This window comes from Pocillopora damicornis, chromosome 6 (genome assembly GCF_964200805.1).
Source record: "Pocillopora damicornis chromosome 6, jaPocDami1.2, whole genome shotgun sequence".
Classification (NCBI taxonomy): Eukaryota; Metazoa; Cnidaria; class Anthozoa; order Scleractinia; family Pocilloporidae; genus Pocillopora; species Pocillopora damicornis.
In genome coordinates, this window is record NC_142675.1 from 15,969,546 (window position 1) to 15,995,330 (window position 25,785).

Sequence of the window (25,785 nt, forward strand, 5' to 3'; positions counted from 1 at the left end):
CACTTCAACAGATCTTTCACTGCATCCTCAGTCCCACTGGCTTAAACCTGAAAGCTTACTAATACGATTCGGCTTATTGATTCAAGTTACACATTCACTAGGTCATTCTATTATTCATTCAGGTGATACGTCAAATTAAGACTGAGTTAGAGAATCATTAGGCGAAAGTCACATCGACAAAAACTCTTGTCTTTGCGATCGCTGCAACAAGTCGAACTTATTTGACCCCTGGTGTGTCCTCATCTGACCAACCAGGAAGTGCGCTCAAACTATTTTAAATAGCTCTTTGTTATACTGTTAAGGCGGTATAACGGTAGACACTAATCTTGGTCTTCGCCATAAGCGCTTCTGTGACGGCTGTCACTTAATAGAACTTGGTCACCGCTAAATCAGCTAAATCAGCCAAACTTTTCAGAAAAAATGTTAAAAGTAAAATTATTTTTCCCTCGATGGTGCTACCCTGTTTAATCCGAATCAGAAACAGAGGATACAATGTATATGCTTTACAGGTAACACACTCAATAATTTTTTCACTATCGTTCGACCGCGAGAAAGCCTGGAAACTAGTTGCCTTGCTATATGTGTCGTGTAAAAATAACACGATGTCGCGTTTCAACAGAATAGGACTCTTCGTGACGAGAATATAAATCACTTTGTCGCTTCAAGCCACAGTTTATTAAAAAAAGAAGTACTTTGGCTCGTCCTAATGGGGTCTGAAGTTGATTGTTCCGGAGTATCAAGAGCAGTTTGGCTTGTGAAGGTAAAGTTGGTATAATTTAAACACTTTCAGACTTGTGTAAAAATCTTGTTTTCCATGTGACATCAAGGGCAGATAGTTGGAGAAACGGTTTCCATGTTAGTTCATAATATCATTTTAATGTGATATACTTACTGGATTAATTGTTTTCTTTGTTCAGGTACCAAAATATCTGTCTAACATTTGGATGGACAACACTGATGCTTCAGGAATCGTGGGAAGTCTTCAGATAAGCAAGTAAGATGGCAACTTCCGGCCGGTTCATTTTTCAATTCAACTTAAGATGATTCACATTTAAATGTTGCCTATTCTAGTGATTATTTGATAGAAATCGATACTCTACTTTAAACGGTATAGACTTTGATATCTTGGGGATCACAAAATATTCAATCAAACAAATATTTCAAAAACAGTATTTGAAGAAAATTAGTTTTGTATTTTAATTAGTATAATTCAGTTGTAGAACCCACATCATATGATAAGATGAATTACGCACTCAGTGGTTGTTGTTACATGATCAATTGAAGCACAGATGCCTAGATCACCTCCCTCTTAATAATACTTTACCTCTTTATTATATAAAGTAAATAGATTCTATATTGCTGTGGGTCTGTACTGAAATAGATCACAGTAAACAGCTGGCTGCCCTTCATATGCCATGATTTTGTTCTCACCACCTGCTGAACGAACGTACAAGAACATGGAATTTATTTGCTAAATGAAACATGCCAATGATACAAAAATTGATTAACATTTGTTACTCACAACATATTTCTTTGAAAATTGGTATCTAATTCTTACAAAATTCTTTATTTCTCTCAAAAGTTATTGATCATAGATTTTGTCAGTTGAGCATGTCCTGAATTAACTTTTTGATTACATTTATAACACAATAAACCTTGCTTTAAAGCTTATGAAACTGCTTCTTTTATCAACAGCAATCCTCAGAGAAATGAGGTAGGTGGTAGATTATCCTTGTTCTAGTTTTTCTAGCATGTGATATTATAACGTACCAATAAAAAATTAGGTAATGATTATGATAATGATTATTTTATAAAAATGTGAAGGAAGCTCTCATCTTGTGAATGAGTTTTAGAAGTCTGGCAAATTGTATGAATATGGGTAATTATTAAAAGAGGTTTTAACCCTTTCACTCCCACAAGCGACCAAGACAGAATTTCTCCTTACAATATCAATACAATATCAAGCAGGCAGGTGATGAGAATAGAGAAGAATATCAATGATGGGATTATTAGCTGATCCAATATCAAATTTTCTGAACTAACATCATAAGAATTGTATGGCAGATAGTAAGGAGAATTACTAATCAGATCTTGGGAGTGAAAGGGTTAAGTAATGTGTTAAATATCTGCATTCACATTCAAAGGATCTTTCCTCTTTATGTCCCAGTCCCCCTCAGGTTACCCCCTTCTCAGTCCTCTGTTCCCTTGGGAGTAAAGAAAGGGAGGGAACCTGTAAATGAGGTTGACATGTATGTTAGGCCAGATTCCTGAAAAAAGATGAGCACTAGTAACTGATGTATTAAATAATTATCAGAATACAAACGATCAATCTTCAAATCCAAAGTCATCTTAAAAGCATGAATATGTTTTTATATATCTTTGTGTCCCCCCACATTGTTGGTGAGGGAAAAGCTAATCTGTAATTTTTTTTCAACTAGTTTGGTTGCATATTTCAGGTGGCATTTAATCTGTCAGATGCATTGGCAAATAAGGAAGACAACTCCAACAAAGATGGCCAAGACAGTACAAATAAAGACGGAAAAGACAGCTTCAAGGTTCCCAGGGAGTACAAGATGGTTTTATCTAAAGTCGAACAGTCAATGGGAGTGTTTTCAGAAGGACCAGGAGGTTATATTTTAAGATAGAATGCAAAATGTCCTCATGACCCCTCACCCCCAAGATCTAAAAACCAAATCTGTACAGTTTGGTGGATATTTCTTTTAATTTTTGTATTTAAAAATTTGGTGTCCGGTGAAGCCACATGACATAAGTATTGTTGATTGGCAGAAGTCAAAGTTCGAATGAAGCAATAGCAATCATTTCTGATAAATACTCGCATGTTTAAATTGTACATTATTTTTCCATCAATGCTCAGACACTCTAAAATGTTCTCATCTATTCATTCAAAATAATGTAAGTCTATGGTCAAATACGGAGGCGTGGTGGCCTCATGGTTAGTGGGCTCGACTCCTGATCAAGGGGTCCGAGTTCAAGCCTTGGCCAGGGTCATTGTGTTGTGTTCTTAGGCAAGACACTTTACTCTCACAGTGCTTCTCTTCTCCAGGTGTACAAATGAGTAACAGCAAATATGCTGGGGGCAACCCTGCGATGGACTAGCATCCCATCCAGTGGGGAGTAGCAATACTCCTAGCCGCTTCATGCTAAGGAAACCAGAGTTAAGCACTGGCCCCATGGGCCACCTAGGCCTGTATAAAGGCTTTACTTTACTTTTTTACTATGGTCAAACATTGCTTTTCTTTCTCTTAGCCTCAGTGGAAGATGATGAAGAAGAAAAAAAACCTAAAAAAAGTGAGTAACAACATTGTCTTAAATATCCTGGGTGTTTAATGATGTTTCAGTTGATCATGAATGATAAACCAATTAATACCGAGGCTATTGAACCCTCAAACTCCCAGAAGTGACAAACATGTAACTTTTCCTTATAATATCCATACATTATCCAACAAACAGATAATAAGTATACTCAAACAGGTAGAAATTGTAATCTTGTTCTAACACCAAATTTTTATAACTAATTTACAAGGAAATGTGTAGCAGCTAAAGGGGAGAATTAGCAATCAGATCTTGGGAGTTAAAAGGTTAACCCTTTAACTCCCAGAAGTGATTAACATAAAACTTCTCCCTACAATATCCATACCTTCTTCAGCAAACAGGTGATCAGAATATTAAAACTTAAATCAGGTAGAAGCTGCTATCTTGATCTAGCAACAAGTTCTCATAACTAATTTACAAGGAAATGTGTAGCAGCTACAGGGGGAGAATTAACAATCAGATCTTGGGAGCTAAAGGGTTAAGAGACTTAAAAAAAAAGTCTTTAAAACAGTCTCTTGAAAGTTAAACAAGAAAAAGATCTGGTCTGTCATCGCAACCTTGGGATTCCACACTCTCTTTTGTCTTATCATTGGGACAGTCAAGGAAAAACCATCTTTCTGTAAAAATTCCGAGTTTGTGTTTGATTAACTTCCAACAGCCAGCATCTTAGCTATTGATTATCACATAGCACTTATTTTTCTGCAGGTCAGGTCACTATAGAAGGAGTACTTGTACAGAAAGCTGACTGTCGGCCAATTCAGCCTAGTGCTGACTACCTGAGTTTGAAAAAGTAAGCACTTTTTCCACATGCATAGATGTGTGTGGTTAAACAGTTTAATTCCAACATTTGTGGTCCATAACTTTGTGGACAGAGTTATTATTGGCTCCTCGTGATTTTCCCTTTATTCTGATTGGCCACTGCAAGTAGTAACTTAATAGTTTCAAATTGTAACACTCAATCACTAAGAACTCCTACTAGAGGAAAAGGTTACCCACATGTTATTGTAACAAAAGAGTCCTGTATAGTCATCATGTGTCATGATTGCAACATTGTTGTGCTATTTTTTTTACTTATTTACCAGGAAGGCAATTGTTAATAAAAGTAAATCAGGACGGCAAGCCAAAATGGTTGACCGTGTTATTAAATATCGTCCAGTGTCTGACCACAAGGCTAATGTAAGTACTCTGATTTTTTCAAAATTTCTTTTTAATCACAATGGTATGTGTACACTTTGCAATACTATACATGCTCATGCTATACTAGAGTGAAAGAGTAAGAGTTGTATCTCAGTTTATCCTTGCAACTTGGAAACAAGTCTCAAATCACTTTTTTTTTTCCACTGATCAAATTTTTACGCAATTTTCTCAGACTCGCTTCTTTTTGGAAGAACCATTCAATTCAATGTTCTCCAGTCTGCCTATTCAAAGTTGTAACGTTCCCTTTCCTCACAGATTGAACATGAAAAGAAAAAGAAAGAAGAAGGAAAAAGAGCTCGAGAAGATGAAGATGTTGTCAAAGCGTTGCTTTTCAATGCATTTGAAAGACATCAATACTATAACTTGAAGGACCTCATAACTATCACAAAACAACCAGTGGTGAGTGACTAAAAATAAATTTCTCCTCATAATACTCACACATTTTCAAGTAAAAGTCTCAAAACAAAAGTGATGAGAAATGCATGGAGAATAGTGTAGAGAATTGATATTTTAATCTGGGGAGTGAAAGGGTTCAAGACATTTTGGTCATTGAGGAATTATTATGGTATGAAACGTGCAAAACAGTTTCCCACCAAGGCTCTGAGGGAAATTGGAAAGGGGGGTGGGAAGGGTGGGAAGGGTGGGAAGGGTGGGAAGGTAGGTCATTTGCATCATTATTATGTTTTTGAACTCCTGATTTAGGTGTCAGGGATTGGTTGTTCAAAGCTTGGTTAGAATGACCCAAGGATTGGTTTGAAATCTAATTTCAGATCTGAAAGCTTTAAGAAAAAAATTCAGCATAATTCCTCTTTTCTCTGGAATGTGATTATTGGATGCTCTAAACTGAATGGAGAAAATTATCCCACAAAGGCTTTTGAGCAAAGGAATAGAGAAACCCAGATTAAAATCTGACCCTGGGTTAATGCTAATCAGCCTTCAAATAACTAGACCCTGGAATCAGTGATATGTCTTCATTACTTTGTTTTTATTAGAAGTATTTTTATTATTATCAATCAATGTCAGTATCTGAGTAACTCCACCCACCCCTCCCCCTCCCCTAACCCAACAACAGTCAACTGTTAACAGACAGAAGTTAATGTTGGTTAAAGGGGGGGGGGGGGGTAGGTGGACACTCTCTCAGATAATGAAATTGATTCATCATCATCATCATCATTATTATTATTATTATTATTATTATTACTATTATTATTATTATTATTATCATTGTTATTATTACAATTTCGTTAATGACGTTCACTTTTTTTGTTCTGCTTTTTGTTATGGTTGGATGGTTTTTACCATCAGTAACACAAGTAACGTTGATTTTCATGTCTGAAGAATGTCTACCCCTTACTTAATCACAAGTGCAACTATTTTGGAGATGACTTTTAACCCGGTTAAAAATTGTTCCTTGTTATTGATCTGACAAGAATCGATCTCCTTGTTCTTGTAGGCATATCTAAAGAGTATATTGAAAGAGATTGGACATTATAACACGAAAAATCCTCACAAAAATATGTGGGAGTTAAAGCCTGAGTACAGACATTACAGCAACAAGAACAGCGATGATAATGGAAAGGAAGGAACAAGTTCGTAAATAAATTTAGCCATTAAGACTCACGTGCAAGCGACAAGAGGTGAGGGCCCCAACAGCGTAGATGCAACGGGATCTGAAAAAAGCTCAAGAGACATCTGAAGTATGGGCAGTTGTTTTCCGTTGCAGGCCTCGTCTACGCAGTGTTTATATTTTAAAAACGCAACACAAGTTTTCCGTTTTCACAGGAAAACGGATTTTTAAAACGTTATTGTCAACTCTTCAGTGAGCCCACCGGCGGCTCGAACGCTTGAATGTACCTTCGAGCATGCCCACAACGATCATCTAATTCTCCCGGGAATCATTACAAAGAGCAGGGACTTTCGTAATTTCAGAACGTGCCGTTTTCAGTGGATAATTTGTCCAGTTTAGTCTAGGCAATACGGCAACCGAATAAAAATAAAGGTGTGTTTTCAGATGTTTTAATTGCAGCGGACTTCAACGACATCGTATCCAATAGAAGAAAGAGGGAAAGTTTCTGTGGTGCTATGTCGGTGGGGGGGTTTATTTAATTTTATCAAGTGACTTGATAATTAAAACTGGCCAAGAGTTGGTAAAGAGTTTCTAAAGCTGAAGTTTTGAGCGATTTCTGCTCGTCAGAGTGAATGATTGCATCCATAGATTCACTTTGCGAATATCTCCCATTATATTTCAGACAGCCTTATAATCAGCGCCTCTTGAGCGCACGTGCAGTTGACTCGCTTTCTCGCCTAAAATATTGCTTTACCTTCTAAAAAGCGTTTGACAAATGACTCTCGATTCTGATCCACATTGATGAAGGATTCTCAAGGCCTTGTTGTTTTGATATTGTGTTACAACTGTGTACAAATTATGTACACTGCGAATTGTGGATCACTTTGCTAAGATAGTCAAACTCTTACAAGGAAACAATAAACTAAGTTCGAATTACAATGACCACAATTGGTGAAAAAGGTTGAAATATTTTAAATCAATTACCTTGACTTCATTGTAAAGTGTCTAATGACGCAAATTATCGATAAATTCACAGTTTTACACAGCTTTAGTTAGTACTACTTTTGAATATACGACTTAACTACTAGAACAACAGTAACGGACTCCTCTATTGTCTGTCTCATTTCATCTTTCAGCAGTAAATCTAGAGGAACGGGTTTAGACTTGAATTTAGGAACGCAAGGGATGCGTTGCATCTTAAAGCAACCTTACCTGATACGTCACTGAGGGAGAAAAGAAATACTAAAGGTCTCACTAAAGCTTGTGGAAGATAACATACGACCATAATATGTAGACTGACGGTGCTACACATACAGTTCTAAAGTACTTTGCTATGTTAAGTAGAGTTTCAATTTCGTTTCGCTGCTCTTGAAGATTACCTTGTATGTGAACTTGATGACTGCAAAGGTTTAGAAAGATCTTTATGTAGCAACAAGCTCATATTGTTCAACAGATTATGACATTTAGAGGTACACCTTTTGAAACCACTATGAAATTTTTTTCTGTCCGAATGCTATCCATAAGAGATAAAGCCACCCATAGGAACCAAAAACTGCGTGAAACTTTACTGACTCGCCTCAGTGTTACAGCCTGTGTCGCAGGCCAAGCGAGAAGTCTGCCCACGCTAATTGCGGTAACTGTCATTAAGGACACCCCACTGAAAACTTAAGCTGTGAGGCGTTCTGATCTTTGAATTTTGGTTAACATTTGCAGCTGCTCGTTTATGTGGGAAGTTAACATGGCGGCAAACATAAGCTAAGTAATGAGCATGATGGCGGATGAAGGGAAGACTCCTTGTGAGGAGCGATGAGGACCAGGACCTTTCCTAACGAAGTAGGGGTGAACAGGAAAAAGTTCGGCGCTGCCGAAGATAAAACGTGGCCTTGCAAGTCATATACATCAGGAGAAAATATATTACGCCCTCGCACAGCATGTGCTCTTCATTGCTAGAGGGGTTCGTCTTTCTCGCAGTCTCAAAATAGTAAATTTTACAAGGTTTTGTTATTCAGTGCTGCAAATATAGTTTTTTAGTATTTTGTTATGTTTAGAAACACCTCTTGCGTTTGGCTCTTCTGGATTAGGGTGGCTTTGTCTAACAGCTTGATAATGGCTGAGGCGAAACAGATTCTCGTGTAAGTATAAGCAGAATTGAATTATCAAGTGGAGAGCGGTTACCATTGTCATTACGACTCCAAAGACGAATCCCCACAGGCGTTACCTCCACTCAATAACCAACAGCAGCTCAAAACTGTACCAACTCGCCTCATCGTCACAACTTGTTTGTACCTCAGGGCCCAGCGACAGAACGAGAGGTCAGCCGACACTTACTGCGGTTGCTGTCATTAGAGATAATGTAAAGAGTGAATGTAAAACATCCGTAAGGGTCATACCAAAGGCTGCCAGGTAGGCTGACTTATAGAGCGCGCTATATGTGTATACTTAGATGGTTGTGTAAATTTTCATTTGCATTTGTTATCATGACACTCGTCGCACGTCTCTCCCCAATTATAGTCATTACAGTTTACAGTTTCCCGAACCTCTCACAGTCCGGTGTTCTGGGGACTCCGCTTACGTTTCGAGGAAGTACTCGTCATTGCTTTGCGTTTTTGACAACATTTAGTCTCAGTCACCTTGATGATCCAACCGGTTTCGGAGCTTTTAGAGCTATGCAATTAAATTCGTTCTTTTCCTGTGCATATCATGCAAATCATAAGGGTAACGTCTTTTGATTAAATTTGAATTATTTTCGAGAAATTAGTCTCTAATAACATGGTCTGGTTGACTGTGTAGGAGGGCTGGACGAGGGAGCATTTGGCTGAGGGTCATGACGTACGGACTGAGCGCTGCGAGATATGTGCATCATCATGATGAACGAGAGCCAAATATTTAATAGGACACTATAGAGCAGCGCAGGCCAACCACAAAAAAGATTCCACAAGAAAAGAAAACTTTTCCTTTTATTTTTCCGAGTCAAAACACGAAACTCACTATTCGTCGAAAAACGTGACTTTTCAGTTTTCTTACGTCTGTTATCCTTCACGTTTTTCTTCTTTTAGCAACAAAGCCGTACGAGTGCAGGACCAAAGAGCTTTTTCCGGACTAATTACTGAAGATATGACAATTATAACCAGGATGAGGACAACAGCGATCACAAGGAAAGTAGAAATGAAATCAGGTAACTTTATTTGGTATTACCAACTGAGTTAATTTTCCCTTCGCATTCCCTTTGATGTGAATCAGTGAAAGTCTCAGTAGATAGTCAAATGAATACTCTTTTCAGATCGATAAATTTATTGTTATGTTTCATGTTAAAATGTTGCCACAAGTCCACCTTCCAGGAAATTCATCGATTCGCGAACACGAGAGAATGCTATGTTTAAAAAACGTATCTCAGTACCACTTTATGTTACCAATAACAACATGAACTCAACTTTAAACTTAAGAGAAAACTTGCTTGATTTTTGGAATGAATTTCTCTAATTTACAAATGAATTCCAGGCTTTTTTTTCTAGGCTTCTACAAATATCTTCATCGACACATTTTAAGTCTCTCCTCATTTTCAAGTTTGAGATATAATATCATGCTTCTACAGCTTGTCTTCGATTATGATAAAGTTTGGACATAGCGCGCACTATCACTGGTTGAAAGAGCGCGCTCTATCAGAGTACAAAATACGAATAATTTAGTTTTATAAAAAGCACTATTTTGAGATAGTATCTCTATCCCGAACTCCTTAGTCTGGAGATTTTCACTTTCCTTAAGCGTGTTAGAATATAATCAGTATTTCTTCTTTCGGTAAGAGGAGGATTGCCACAGGCATGGAAAATAAAAAAACACAGTAGACTACCCATGCAAGTATTATTGTTTTTTTTGTTGTTGTTTTTTTTTTGGGGGGGGGGGGATAAGTGGGTTGAGGTGGGACCTCGCTCTTTGTTCGGCTGTTATCTTGGGTGTGGGAGTTTACGATTAAAAAAAAATTGACACGTGACTTGGCTAAGTACAAACTGGCTAAAAACGAATTTAGAAAACATCCAAGCATTTGAGAATTTCGGCATTTCCGAAACAGCAAAACGAAACGACTGGAACGAAACAAGCGAAACAGGCTAAACAAGCTAAGCGACTAAAGCGAAACGACCGTAACGACCAAAACGAAACGACCGTTATGACCAAAACAAAACCACTGCAACGATGGAGACGAGTGGAGGATGAAATGTCACGCGCGGAATATGTAGACTTCATTTCAGATATTCTCTCGCATAATAAGGCCGTCTCACGAAACTTTATATTTTCCTCCTCGCGAGCAGTTGAAATTATTATTTGACACTTCTATGTAGCTTCCAGGACGGAACGCCAGCCGTATCGAATACCAAGCGTTTACGGAAAGGAGACGAAGAAACAGATAACGATATTCAGTGACAGCCTCTATGTCCGTGATTGTTTCATTGATTTTTTTCATGAAAGTTTCCTCGACGCGTTACGCCAAGCCAATGGCAATCGAGAGATAACTGAAATTCCCCGTGAGGTAGATCAGGAGTAGACTACAATAGCAACGAGACGAATATGACGGCTGAAACTTCTAGGCATTATTTTCGCTTGTTTTGTTTCGTTTTGCAGTTTCGGATTTCAGAACATGCCGAGAATTTCGTGGAAAATTGAATAACAGTGGCATTTTTCTCCATGTAATTTTTCTAAATTGATGGGGTAGGATTATATATATCGTAAACTTTTTTGGTTGTCTACTGGGAAATGTCATGTAACGGGGCAAAGCCTAATCACTAGTGACAAGTACCCACGTACGCACGGACGACGGTCAAATGCCGGGAGGGGGGGGGGGTATATTGAAACTTCAAATTGTTCGGCGCATAATAGGATTGGTAATTAGAACATAAGTGAATCAGAACATCAGAACAGAACATAGAACAGAACATAGGTGAAAACGCAAATGGCTTAGTCGCGACTGTTTCTAGTCTTGCATCTGATTGGGTAATTTAGTATTATCAACTGGGTTGATAAAGTAAATTGGCCACCGTAATGATTTTCCAACGTTGGCCCCCTCCTTAGAGGCAATGGAGGAATTGTGCATGAGTTGTGTTTGTGTTATACAGATAATACAGAATCTTCAAGTGAAATGTTCAGTGAACTTCAGCCGAATTATGGCTCATAAAAAACACGCGAGTTTTTTCACATGACAAGGTTGAAAACAAACTGTTCAAGGCGAGTGTTTTTTAAATGAACTACAGCCGAATTCACTGGAACATGAAGATCGCTCGGGATGACAGCGCCGCAAAACTCGCCTTTGTTTGGTTCTTCTGTTGCTACTTGCCGGCTCGCTTGTTCCGAAATTTTACTTTCAATTATCGGAAAAAAGCTAAAAAGAAGTCCCAGAAAGGTCAAACATAGTACAATTTGGCAGATGGCGTGACAGCTCTAGCTCAGCTCTATGCTCTATACTCTCATAGAGCATGCTCTTTCAACCAATGACAGCGCGCGTTATATCCGAACTTTATTATAAACTCTCATAAAGCACGCTACAATAAGCCAATCAGAATTTTTATTAGAATGGTTCAATAATCTGATTGGCTGTACAAGACTAAAGCTGTCAAAAATGTCAAACCATCAAAGTTCATATTCTGCAATAGTTTACAAACTAAAATAGCTCGGCATGTCAAATTTCACTTTTGCCTGAAGTTTTTTAGTTTCTAATACAGGATCTGAAAGTGAAATGTTCAGTGAAATTCGGTCCAATCGTAGCTCACAAAAATACGCAAATTATTTCACATGACAAGTAGAAAACAAACTGTTCAAGGCGAGTGTATTATGAATGAACAACAGCCGAATTTACTAAGACAAAAAGATCGCTCGGAATGACAGCGCCGTAAAACTCGGTTGCAGCGACTGATCTGGCCTTCCACTCAACGCATCGGAAAGGTAATCAGGGCAAACTCTTATTTTTTCACTCGAAGGGTAGTCGATTTAGTTCCTGAGGCTTGCTCCACTGCGATGACCGAAGATCGCCATGATTAGCTAGCCGCGATAGACCTTAAGTCGCTCTGACACCGTCATGATTAGTATGAATTTTAACAGTTATGTCAGGTTATATTTTTCGTAATTCCTGTTTTTTCTATTTGAAATCGAAACTTTATACACTATACAAGTGTTAGCTGTGTTTGATTTTTATTACCGTATGTAAACTCGCAATCTAACTAAGCGTGGAAACCGTTAAAAAAACTCGGACTGTCTGTCTTGTTTTATCTTTGAGGATTTTTGTCTCTGCTCACGTTACAGTAACGTAAATTACTGCGCCTGGCATTTTTGCAAACCTTTGCCCGCTTGTTCCGAAATTTCACTTTTATTAACGAAAGAAAAGCTAGAAAGAAGTCCCGGAAAAGGTCGGACATATTACGATTTGGCAGATGGCGTGACAGCTTTAGCTCAGTTCTATGCTCTATACTCTCATAGAGCACACTCTTTCAACCAATGACAGTACGTGTTATATCCGAGCTTTATTATAAATATTCATAGAATGCTCTCGATTAATCAGATTTTTCCATTTCTTTCCCATCACATGAATGCGAGGTTCTTACGTCACTAGCATGTGAACGTCAGCTTTCTACAAATTTGAATTCTCCATTTTGGATTGCAGAGCTTTCGTAACGATTGACTGTCGAAACCGTACACCGATTTTTCCCCTGGTTATTGGATGAAACATGTCCTGGCAAAGTTACGTGGACAACAGCCTCGTGGGTACAGGAAAAGTTCAGAAGGCAGCCATATTTGGCTTAGACGGTTCGCCTTGGGCCAGCAGCCCTGGATTCTCGGTAAGAAATCTGGTGAAATAAAAAGAGCAGGAATAGATTCAAAATCTCAAGCTTCAGTGATAACTTAACAGTTTTCTTACAGATGTGAAAATATGTTTGATAGGTATCTCAGCCAGAAGCGCAAGAGATGATAAAGAGCCTTAAGGATGGTAGCGTCTCAGGCAAGAACATTGCTGGAACGAAATACATGATGCTGCGGAACGACAAGGACAAGAAAGCGGCGTACTTGAAAATGAAAGACAAAGGAGGCTTTTGCGCGTGTTTGACCAACAAGGCTCTCATTCTTGGTGGCTACGATGAAAGTGCTGGCGGTGCTGGAAATTGCAATCAGTGTGTGGAAACCGTAGCAGAACATCTCATTGCTTCAGGATTTTAATGTTTGAGTAGAACCTTAAAACACAATCTAAGGCAAAGAACACATATAGTGGTATTTGGTAATGGTTTGTGTGTTCCTATGACCTTAGCTCAGAGATTTACACACCTTTAAGCAAGATGTTTAGAACAATTTTCTCTAGAAGCACTGTAAGTTTTCATGTTCCGTTTAAGACGTTTTCATTTGTTTAACGGATAGATTGTGCTAACTGTTGGCTAAAGCTTTGAAAGAAGTAAAGCTTTCTGATGTATGAATCCCTACTTGTTTAGCCTAGTAATATTTCACGGGAGAGTCAATTTCTGTGACTCAATTTCGTCTATAACGAAGTTTACCAGCGGATTTTTAAATTTCCCATCTTTAGTCTCAAGTGCAATGTTGATAACGATTCGTTTCAACTTACCCGAATCAAAAGTTCTTCAATCAAACCATACCCAGAACGGGTTCAAACTGGGGTTGTGCGTTTCCAAGAGCATCCATTTTTCTCATGGGGAAAGATTCACACAGATCGTGGAAAACCCTTCAATTCATGGAATTCTGCAAAGTGCTAATTGGGCCTGGAAAGTCTTGAAATTTGGAAACGAGTTACAGGAAGTCAGAGAAGGTGAATAAAGGTCATACTCTTTCAAGAACGAAAGAGAAAAAAAATGCTGTAATCTTAAAATCATTATCACTTCAATTTGAAAACAACTTTTCAGTCATAGGTTATGGAAATCTCATTAGTCAAGAAAGTTTTGGAATTCATGGTCTTGACAGAGTAGAAACTTCATAAGACTTTCTTTTTGAATCACAGGTGAGCCAGCTTCCTTGACTCCCTCCTAGCCCAACCATTATTTTAGCCAGCTCTGTTTGCTGTTCCAAAGTTACCTAAGACTGATGTGTTGTGCCTGAAGACAAAACACCTTACTTATAATGCTTCCTCAATATGCTTACCAAAAGATTGGAAAGCTCTTTAACATGTCAGAATCTGAGGGTGTTTGACCACACCCAAGAGACATGGGTTTGTTAGCCTGGATTAAAGTCACAACAGCCTAAGGTTGATGAATACTAAATTCCTTTTCATAGTAGCAATAAAGGCATCCAGGACAGTAGAATTCAGGTATGGTGAATATTTAGTGCAACTCCTTGGAAATGGACCATGTTAAGCAAAACATCTACTGCAGATTACCTTGCTGGTTCTTTAGCAAATTTTAACTTCCTGTGCCAATTTCTCCAAGTTTCATTGACAGTTAGCAGATCCTAATGTTATAACTTTGGACAGGGGATACAGTAAGATCAGTATTTTTCACAAGAAAACATTTTTGACCCATGCACATACATAAAGTTCGGAATCCTCAAATGAGACATGAACTGTAATTCCACTAAAAAGGCAGTTGCATAGAAAACCAAGAATAGTATTAGTAGATGACTAAACATGAATGGATGGTTCTCTTATTTCAATCATTCACCACTGTGAATATGCACTTGTAATCAAAACAGAACCAGGAATAGTGTTCAAAGATGACTAAACATGAATGGATGGTTCTTTTATTTCAATCATTCACCACTGTGAATATGCACTTGTAATCAAAACAGAACCAGGAGTAGTGTTCAAAGATGACTAAACATGAATGGATGGTTCTTTTATTTCAATCATTCACCACTGTGAATATGCACTTGTAATCAAAACAGAACCAGGAGTAGTGTTCAAAGATGACTAAACATGAGTGGATGGTTCTTTTATTTCAATCATTCACCACTGTGAATATGCACTTGTAATCAAAACAGAACCAGGAATAGTGTTCAAAGATGACTAAACATGAATGGATGGTTCTTTTATTTCAATCATTCACCACTGTGAATATGCACTTGTAATCAAAACAGAACCAAGAATAGTGTTCAAAGATGACTAAACATGAATGGATGGTTCTTTTATTTCAATCATTCACCACTGTGAATATGCACTTGTTATCAAAACAGAACCAGGAGTAGTGTTCAAAGATGACTAAACATGAATGGATGGTTCTTTTATTTCAATCATTCACCACTGTGAATATGCACTTGTTATCAAAACAGAACCAGGAGTAGTGTTCAAAGATGACTAAACATGAATGGATGGTTCTTTTATTTCAATCATTCACCACTGTGAATATGCACTTGTAATCAAAACAGAACCAGGAATAGTGTTCAAAGATGACTAAACATGAATGGATGGTTCTTTTATTTCAATCATTCACCACTGTGAATATGCACTTGTAATCAAAACAGAAACAGGAGTAGTGTTCCAAGATGACTAAACATAAATGGATGGTTTTGTTTCAATCATTTACCACTGTGAATATGCACTTGTAATAAAAAAAAGAAAAAAGAAAAGGCATTTATAACAAGGAACTACTCTAAACATAATTCGGTACAAGTACAAGTGTTAAATTAAAATTTTCAAGGTAATAAATTCCTCTTAATTATATACAAAAACTTAAGGACTTCAGTTCATGGGAAGCAAATTCAATTGAGGAGTTCAATGCAATGTTTTGTGTTATCTTCAGGCAACTTTAAAATGAATGATTACATAAAGTCCATTGATTAAATGCTTAAATCTTCTAAGCTTATCTACAAATATGCACATACACAAATTGACAGGTGTCAATACAAGTTGAAATATCTCATATAAATCTATATCCTCACTCCTACAACAGTCTGAGAACAATTCCTTCTGTGTTTGAAATTATGTCTTGCAGGAAAGAAAAAGCTGCTATCAAACCATAACAGACTAATGTGCAAGTACTGTCATATTCTTTGGTTAAAGTGAAACAAGAAATCAAACATTGGTTGCCCTATGTCAAGTTTAATTTCTCAAAATTAAGCAGTTCATTAAACCAATTCTGCTCTATCCTCTTTTTTTGAATATCATAAAATGTAAGTACATATTTCAAATATTTGATTTCTTAGTCATTCTCGAGCAGGAGAATAGAATACCAAAGCCAGTTGTGACTTATTCTATTCCCGGCGTCAGTGCTGTTCTAAGCAAAAAGTTATTTAGATAAACAAGCTCCTACTGATTAGTATCAGTCTACCAGTGGAAAAAAACTATTGAAAATGTTTGCACATAAGATTACATTAAAACAGGAACATATGAAACCCCCTTTTTTAACCAGCTTAGTTAAATTCACAACCACAAAAACTAACATAACAAGGTAACAGCTCTGAGTGGGAAAACTAGTTTGAGTTTTGCTGAGGTCTTATTTACATTCAGAGATACTAAGAGCAAGTCCTAACTTTACATGTATTTTCTCCCTTCAATATCCATACATTATGCAGAGAAAGGGTGATGAGAATACTCAAACCTATCAGGAAGCTGTTATCTTAATCTGATACCAAATTCCCATAACTAATTTTCCAGAAAAATTTCATTTGCTAGAAGGGAGCATTAACAATTGAATCTCAGGAGTTAAAGGGTTAAAATAAGAAATAACATGTTGCATGCCAGTGGATAGACATCTGAATCAAACAACCACATACAACTTGATGTACCTACCAACTACAATTGCTTATAGAAGAAAGTAAGATTTTGTAGATCAGTCTTGCCTTGCAATTTCATTGTTTGAAACTTTCAGCTCACAATCACCTCACAAGCAGGATTCAACATGAAGATTCTGTATGTTGATTTATCGATGGTTATTCAAAAAGAGTTCAGAAAAAGTAAATGTACACTCAGTCTGGTTTCTCTATGAGCTGTTTATGACTAGACCGTCATTGTAACAGAATTTCTACGTTGGGATGTCCCTGAGATGAGTGGAGTTGTTTCATCAGCCTCAGCCTCAGCCTCAGCCTCATAACTTGTTTCGCCCACGGATTCCAAATCAGTTCTCCCAGATCTGCTTCTTGCCAACCCCCTGTTGTTTGCTACTGGTCTTTTACAGACAGGACAAGTTCTCTTCCCTTCTGTGAGCCAGGGATCCACACACTTACAGTGGTAAGCTTCCAGGAAATAAAATAAAATAATTGTTGTAATTACAAGATAACATGTATGCTGTAAATATAATATAAATTAATCATAAGCAATGAGTAATGGTTTTCATTTAATGAACTGAGGCAATTTTAAAAACTTCACTTGTTTTTAATCTTCACCTTGTTGTGAAACCCAAATACATTATATTTAGCCATGTGCCTCTTAAATTAGGGATCACAAAAGTCCACAAAATGCAGTCAAAGCCTCAGCAAATACCTTCCCTCCTACTTTTGCGCCCTATACCCCCTCTCCCAAACATCATTTATACACTTACATTGTAACCCTTCAACTCCCATGAATGACCAAACAAAATTTCTCCTTACAATAACAATACAGCTAACTGATGAGCGATATCAATTAGATGACTATTAGTTGATCCAATACCAAATTCTCTAAGCTAACATCCTAAGAACTGTGTGACACACATTAAGGAGAATTACTTATGAGAACTTGGGAGTTAAAGGGTTCAGTGATAGAGGTTGAAAGTGCATACCATGCTCACAAGGAAGTATCCGCAACCTATCACCATCCTTGTACTCATCCAAACAAATGGCACAAACATCATAATAATCTTCTCCTAAATCATTTAAACAAACAACATGTGAATAGATATTTGACTGGTTAAGTGACCACGTGATCACATGACCACGTAGCAGGAGTGGGACAACCAAAAGACAAAGAAACAGAGCACTAGCAAAGAAATGGCATAAATTTAATTTGATATGAGCTCAAAGTACTTTAATATGTAAATTAAGTGGCTGGTGGCTGTGGAGAGGACTGGAACTCAAATCCACCAGATCTCGTATCTGATTCCTACAATGGTAAACCACTATTACCAGCATACTGTCTCAATAAAATAAGATGGTAATCCACTGCAAACAGCACCTCTCTTTAGAATTCAATTAAGAAGAGATGAGGCCATCACATTTCTTGAAATAAACTAATTATTGTGCACTGTACATTTGTAATTACCTTTCTTAAATTTTTTCGTCGGTATCTTTTTCAAAGTTGATGGAGATAACCTGTTGCGCCTTTGTTCTAGGTAATGTCTGTAGTAGCGACTGATCTGTTCAAAAATCACAGATTTTTTTGTAATATTACAACATATTATATCATCAAGATAATAGGCCCCTCTGTTCAGATACTACAATCAAATTGTTTATGTTAAGGTATTTAACCCTTCCACTACCTGTAATGATCAAGACATAATTTTTCCTTACAGTACCAGCACAGTATCAAGAAGACAAGAGATGAGAATGGTAAAATATGTTAACTTAAGGATTATCAATAGATTCAATACCAAATTCTCAGAATAAACTTTATGAGAAGTGTATGGCCAACTTTACAGAAAATTTTTAATGAGATATTAGGAGTGAAAGTAATGGAAAGTTGACGATTGGCATTAACAGCTCCTACTCTTGGCTGTTTCTAAAACATATTGGCTCAAAAGGGAGGGACGTACATGCATTATGTCCTTTGTCAGTGTGCTATCATATGGTACATAAAACAGACATGATTAGGGAACAAATTTGAGCCAGGGAGGTAAAAAGAAGATTACTTTGTTCTAAATGTCCAAGTGTGAAATTTACTCTCAAGTAAGGTGATTTCAAAAATAACAATACTGCAAAAATGATTTCTCAGTGAAACTGTTATTACCTCAGATACAACCAATAAAACCAATAGATGAACAAAAATTCTTTTGGAATATCTCATGCAACCTTATCCAAACTGAAGGAAAATATATTATTCTTTTGTCTTCATTATAATAATTACAATTATTGTCCTCTTTGCATCACTCCAAGCTTAAAACATTTTTTTAATTCAGAAGGAGTGATGGAAGTAAAGAGGGAAAATTAGCATACACAAATAATTATAAAGGTTATAAACTGTTATCACTATGGAATAGGGTCTGGGTGGCACACTCACCATAAACATTGCCATCAAAATAAAACAGATTCCTACAATGATTGCAAAAGGAATCATATAGAATTCATAACTCAAAAGGGGAGGAAGCTGCTGAGGGGTAAGATACACTCTACTGTTTCTGTGGAAAAGAATCAAACCAAAAGTCAACCACTTGTCATCAGAATTAATTGCTTCACTTTTCAAATTACAAAAAGTGGGCTTAGATTGAGTGTTTTGTACCACTTCATAGCTTAATAATGGTTGCACAAACTATTTATGTTTTGTTTTTATGATACATTCCTGAAGCTATTATAACCATGTTTACAGTTACCTAGACATGTACAAAGAAAAAGCACACTTCCAGTCTGAACAACATGAAAAATGTACATTTTTGGATGCCAACAATTCATGACCAGAACAACTTCTTGCAAGAAAAATAATACTTAAGAAAAAAAGTCAAAGAAAGAAAAATAACCAGAAGAAAGAAAGAAGGAAAGAAAGAAAGATAGGAACATACAAGGAAAGGAGTGAAGGAGGGGTGGGGAAGAGCAGAAGGAAGAAAGGAAGGAGGGAAGGAAGGAAGAAAATAGGGAAGAGATATGCATTAAACCACAAAACTGATTTACCAAAGAGGGACGGCTTTGCCTTTAAAAAGGTTATTTTCCTAGTGTTCCATGTTTCTCCCAACAGTCTACATGTATTTTTGCACCTCTGTACACAACTAGTCGCACATGAAAAGTACTTACGGCAAATTTTCGAAGTCATTATTTTCTAAAATCTCACCAGTTCTCTAAATAGTAGACAGAAAATCAAAATGACACATTCTTCAAATACATGAAACATTTATCTGCTGATTAATCAGAGATGATGCATTACATATGTCCAATGCACACAATGAGCTAATTCAAAGTAAAACTCAGAGCAACATACCCTAAGAAATCAATGTCAAAACCAGCAAAACAGAAAATTGAGAATGTGGGCTGCTTTTCCACTGCTAAGCCAATCATACTCAACTCATTTTTTTCCTCAAACATTTAACCACTACATCCAAAGATCTGATTGTTAATTCTACTCTCTAGCTACCAACAATTTCCTTGCATATTAGTTACAAGATTTTGGTGTAAGATCAAGATAACAACTGTTACCTACTAAGTTTGAGTAGTCTCATCACCTGTTTGCTGGATAATGTATAGATATTACGAAAGAAGTTACATGCGAATCACTTTTCAGTTGAAGGGTTAAGACTGTTGTGTTTCCTGATAAAAGTTCATTGTTTAACAGTGAGTATAAGCCAATTCTTTATTTTCAATGCCTGGAAGTTTGACCATTTTATGTAAATGCTTCAACAAGTGACTCAGCAGATGTGAGAAACATTCACAACTGCTTCCCTTTACCATACTTACCTTCCCTACAACCACAACTGGTAGATCCACATCATCTGTCTCTAAAATAAATATAACGATTATATCATAGGAATGTGAGCTGAGAAAATGCAACACATGTGTGTGCACAGAGAAATAAATCATTGTTTGTTGAAAATGAAGACAGAAAAAAGCATGATTTCCCAAAAGATTTATACTTCACCTTTTCAAAAGGGTTATGTTATTTAAATAATTATGTTCTCATAAGACAATTAAAACAGCACTTGAACAGCAAATCCACCAAACTACTAAACCTTACCTCCTTCATCAATAGGATCAACTTCATCACTTGAGAGACTTCGTATGATAGCAGCATCAAAGCCACCTCTGGTAGCCTCTATGCCCTGGAATCAAACCAAAAAAATGTGTTAAACTACTGCCTCCATTAAATGGAGTGTGAGCATCAAGAGTGTATGGGGGCTTCCACTGTGTCCAGCTGCCACAGCTGCCAAATTCCAGACACCAATCTGAGCCTCCATTTCACACACCTGCCAACACTGTTCTCCTCAATGAATCAGTGCTGGTTACCTTTTTTAAATTTTCAATTATCAAATTCCAACCAACTGAAGACAAAGCAAGTGCAAAAAGAAAGGAAAAGAAAGAAGATCTGATGTGTACAATCACTATTCCGTTGCCGCCGCCTTCTACACAATAAAATAAATGATCTTTCAATTGCCCATTTGGCAAGGACCAAATCTTGCCTCACAGATAGTGCAGGGTGTATATTTCTGTTACAGTAGGTAATAATGCATTAAATGAAATGGACTTGGCATACCTTGGTGAAAGATTTACAATGTCCAAAATCAATGAGGAGAAAGACTCTTCCATCATATGAAATATTCGGGTAGCTGCTTTTGTGCATCACTTCTGTGCATGCATCTTTAGGATTAGCCAGGAATACCACACCCTAAAAATCACAAAAAAAATTGTGTTTATAGCTTTATTGCATAGGATGGTGTCCTATCATTGATTCCCACTTACTAAATGCATTGTTCTTGACATGTGTCTTGGTGCTGCAGTACATGTGAGGGGTACTACTTAATTGGCATTTGTTTCCTAAAACCAAAACTAATAATTCCTTATTTTGAAAACTCTTTCTCTACACATTTCATATAACATTAAATGTTATATGACAATGACAATTTACACCCTAATATCACTATGCATATTCTTTACACTATTATCTGTATCTTTCCTAAGGTGCTGACAAAGAGAATTTGTTTAAAAATCAAGTGCTTCTTTAATTGATCATCTCTTTCATTCTTGTGACCTTGATGTGTGATTCAATGGTGATATTGGAAGGAGAAATTGGTTGTTGTCACTTTTAGAGGCCAAAGGGCTAATTAATTGGATTATAAGCACAAAAATTGTCTCCAAGGTTGTCTTCAGCCATTATTTGTTCATCAAACCTCACAGTTTTTGCCTCTAAGAGCTGACAATATCTGTAGGCAAAAATCCAGGCTCCTGTTTGAAAAAGACGAGGGCTCACCTCCAAGCGTGGAGAAGGGACCATATTACCAAATGAAACCCATGCATAATCATAACAGTCTTCCCTATTAGTACCATTTCCAATCTACAAGAAAATTGAACGATAATACAAAAATCACAAATAATTCAACTTTGGAATTCAGATTTTACTAGGTTTAAGATACGATGGTGATTACAGCTCTACTGATACATTTTGTTTGGCACAACAGTAATCTTTCCTGTTGGGTGTCACAAGAAATTCAAAAAAACTAGACATGAATCCTGAAATAAATACAATTACTTTCATGTAGAAGTTCTTCTAACAGATTATGAAGTAATACAAACATCTAGACTCCTTTCAACTCACACTCTGCATAGTTGTATGTATCTCAATTTTATATCATGTTCAAAAAAAATATGAGCTTCTTCCAAAGATCATAACTGCATGTCGAAAAATCAACAAAAAACCTTATTGTTGATGAAACAATTTTCAAATGAGTGCCATAGGTAACCTAGGACTGCACTGCTTTTGACTGTCAAATTCCATCATTGATATTAAAAAAAAAACACTTTGATTATAACTAAAAGAGGTGATATGGCTATAAGCATTTACCCATTTACCCCTAACATTAGTATGCATATTTTCCATACTGTTCTCCTTGCATTTCCAAAAAAGCTGACAAGGAGAATTTGTGTAACAGTCAAGAGCTGCTTCAGTTGGTGATCATATTCTCTATTCTCATCACTTTCATATTTGATTTAGGGATAACAGAGTAAGGAGAAGTTAGATGCTAGTCATTCTTAGGGGCTAAAGGATCAATATTTGATGTAAACAAATATATCCATATACAATGTAGTATATATCATTAACATGCTTTGAACAGTTTTGTTTAAAAACTTCTAGCTATATTTCCCTTTTCATAAACAGGAATTTGAATTACAACTAAGGGAAATTCCCAAATGGAATTAGATGTATCAACACAACAAAGATAGTCATGTAAACAAACAGTACATGCAGGGAAGTTGATCTAAAAGAGTAGTTGAGAAAAAAGAAAAAAAAGCATTGCAAAGGTCAACATTTACAACTACGAGGACATTTAGAAACATCAAGTTCACTACAATTTATCCTCACCACACAAACTTGATTGGGTAGGTCACAAAACCCAAACTGGCTCGCATAAAGGAACATGAATCCTTTAATTATCCACCAACTGCCACTTGACATAATCAATACTTTACTGAAAAGTGAACCATAAAAATACTTTTATATTTATACATAACGAATCGTAGTAACTGAAAAATGTGTAAAAGTAATAGTAAATAACACTAACATCAAATTTTGTTGCCATTTGGGCCAGATGACTAAGAGAAAGCAGACATACTTAAAAGAGTCCATGTTCCAATTTTCAGATCATAATGATAACAGTGTGACATATCCTCTTTATCACAGAGGATTTCTAAAATAGTTGAGATGATTTCAAAATCATAAGTCCTTGAGCTACATACAGTGATAAAGATGTCCTGACCTGTAAAGAGTTCCACAGTACTGCTCACCACTGAATTATGCTGGTTGGTCTTCACCCTTAGGTTTTCAGCAAATGTTTTGATCTTGTGGTGTATCCCTTCCTAAAAAGCCAAAGAACCTGGTGTTTGTCAACAAGCTTTGGCTAAGAAGTATCCACTTCGTTTAACACATAAAATCATTGCCAATTTACCATGGCAACAACCAATACGGTAATTCAAATGCCTGGTGGATATTTCACTTTGGTCAACCTAACTCCTCCTCAATCCTACTTTCCTTCTGCGAAATGTCTCCATTACAACACACTAGTAATGTAATTAATCGTTTTGTATTGCTATTAGTTCTTCCATCTCCTGATATATATATACATTTAATTTGGCAATACACAAGGAACGATCGGGCTATGTCAGAAGAGATGCTCCTTCGAGATATTTCCTTCTTGCTGCGAACTTTATCAACCCTGCAATGCATTTCCCAAAATTATCATTTCTCCTCCTTGTACAGACTTTTTTTTTTTTTTGAGCCAAAAAGGCCAAAAAGGCCAGTTGATCGTGTATTCTCTGGCCTTTGAACAGAGAGATGTCAGTACATCCCATGTCACGCAGCAGAGGTACAAGAAAGTTTCATGTTACGCCATGCCATTTTGAGGATTTATCTTAAAAACACGAGCAGATCACGAGTATTTGAGCGTGTGAAGGTGCATCTTAACGGACCAAACGCTCAGATACCTAGATGAAAGCGATACTTTCAAAATGATTCGATAATTGTTATAAATAGTCTAAGCGTTTTAGTTGTCATACGACCCATAATTTTCGATTCGTGTGTCGATGTTGTGGTTTTCTGGTACTCATGTCAAGACAGAACTATACAATTTAAGCTAACAAATCTTATGCAATAAAACGGTACAATTATTACAAACAAGTCATAAAGAAATAATTTTTTTCTTTCCTACAACCTAAAGTCATAAATTGATAGAAAAATAATGTTTAGTAAACGGCGAAGGCTGCGTTTTTTAAGTAAGAATGAGCTATGTGTTTACATGGGTTGCGTTTCCACAACACTGATCTCGAATCCTCTCTGTGTTATATAAGCATTCGTAGCTTTCTTGATCACTCTCTTGCTAATTTCAGTGGTCAGATGAAGGCATTTCTTAATCCCGAAACCTTTCCTAAAAATACTGCAAATCATTTCAATGCACGTCGTTTCGACTTAATTTCACTTTCAGCTGGTTTCAGGCGAGCCCGTCTTCCTGGCTATATAGGCGATTGCAAGACTTAGTTCAACCGATAATCTCAGAAATATCACTTAAAAATTAGCCTTTAAACCAACCTTAGTGAATTCCTGTTTTGAAACCACTACATGTCATTTAACTGGGACTTTCCTAGCTGTCCGTTATTTTCCTGATTCTGCCCTACCATAAAGCCTTTACGTTTAGTTGGAGCGTTTCAGGTGTGTTTGCCATTTTTGGTGATTGATTGCGTAGGGACCTTCTAATCGGGTTCAAAGACGGCCCTGCTGGGGCTTGCAGATTAGGGGCTCTAGACGACTAGACATGCAAGATCCGTGCAAGATGGTGTGATCTTTGTTCGCGCCAAAATGCGTAGATGTCCCGCGGTGAAATACAAAGGTGTTACAAAGACGCCTCTTTTAAAGCGCGACTAAAACTTTTCAGTTTTTAATTTCGACCTGCTTGAGCAAAGAGTTTCGCGTTTCAAAAGGTAAAGTGGCCTTTTTTCAGCTTGGACAAGCTCGTCACTCCTGAGAAAGTTGGTCATTGTCAAGGTTTTTATTTCGGGAGTTTAACTGCGCTGTAGTGGCCGTTAGCATTGCACAGGGGGGCTGGCTACTGGTGGAGGTTTAACTTTACCTATCGTTTTACTAATTTCCACGCCAGTTTTTCACTGCCTACTCTGAGGGAGTGAAAAAGTCATGAAATTTTTGCCCGCAGAATAGGCGTTACTTTTTAACGCACCACAACCCTTGCGATTTTCGCCACACGTGCTCGCTTGAAAAACGGAAAAGAGACCCCCACTCTACCAGCTAAGGGAGTTTAGGGTAAAACAGAGCACACCCTCAAGCATGTGGGCATATATGTTGCCTGCTCTCCTAACACAAGCCGTTTGTTGCATAGTGTACAGACCGCGGAGAAGTAAAAGTTTTTGATTGATAGCTGAACTCTGCAGCTACTTTGTAGATG

The 25,785-nt window shown here is 37.1% G+C and overlaps 3 protein-coding genes across 3 annotated transcripts; 2 read left to right on the top strand and 1 right to left on the bottom strand.

Moving 5' to 3' along the window:
- Positions 1 to 572: 572 nt before the first annotated feature.
- Positions 573 to 6,540, top strand: LOC113668787 (general transcription factor IIF subunit 2). Its single transcript, XM_027184735.2, has 9 exons — positions 573 to 760; positions 918 to 994; positions 1,696 to 1,714; positions 2,457 to 2,628; positions 3,268 to 3,309; positions 4,039 to 4,123; positions 4,416 to 4,509; positions 4,786 to 4,929; positions 5,984 to 6,540. The coding sequence occupies exons 1-9, from the start codon at positions 707 to 709 to the stop codon at positions 6,125 to 6,127; spliced, it is 831 nt and encodes a 276-aa protein (XP_027040536.2). The 5' UTR covers positions 573 to 706; the 3' UTR covers positions 6,128 to 6,540.
- A 5,329-nt stretch (positions 6,541 to 11,869) lies between these two features.
- Positions 11,870 to 13,542, top strand: LOC113668792 (profilin-2). Its single transcript, XM_089209334.1, has 3 exons — positions 11,870 to 12,025; positions 12,741 to 12,915; positions 13,019 to 13,542. The coding sequence occupies exons 2-3, from the start codon at positions 12,805 to 12,807 to the stop codon at positions 13,289 to 13,291; spliced, it is 384 nt and encodes a 127-aa protein (XP_089065460.1). The 5' UTR covers positions 11,870 to 12,025; positions 12,741 to 12,804; the 3' UTR covers positions 13,292 to 13,542.
- A 1,830-nt stretch (positions 13,543 to 15,372) lies between these two features.
- On the bottom strand, positions 15,373 to 25,045 carry LOC113668765 (E3 ubiquitin-protein ligase RNF13). The gene is made up of 12 exons (XM_027184713.2): positions 24,918 to 25,045; positions 23,593 to 23,692; positions 23,199 to 23,304; positions 22,089 to 22,172; positions 21,375 to 21,506; positions 20,859 to 20,943; positions 20,582 to 20,622; positions 19,925 to 19,968; positions 19,200 to 19,317; positions 18,246 to 18,339; positions 17,767 to 17,850; positions 15,373 to 17,242 (listed from the first exon to the last, which is right to left on the bottom strand). Exons 3-12 carry the CDS (start codon positions 23,289 to 23,291, stop codon positions 17,007 to 17,009), a joined length of 1,011 nt encoding a protein of 336 aa, XP_027040514.2. The 5' UTR covers positions 23,292 to 23,304; positions 23,593 to 23,692; positions 24,918 to 25,045; the 3' UTR covers positions 15,373 to 17,006.
- Positions 25,046 to 25,785: the final 740 nt, after the last annotated feature.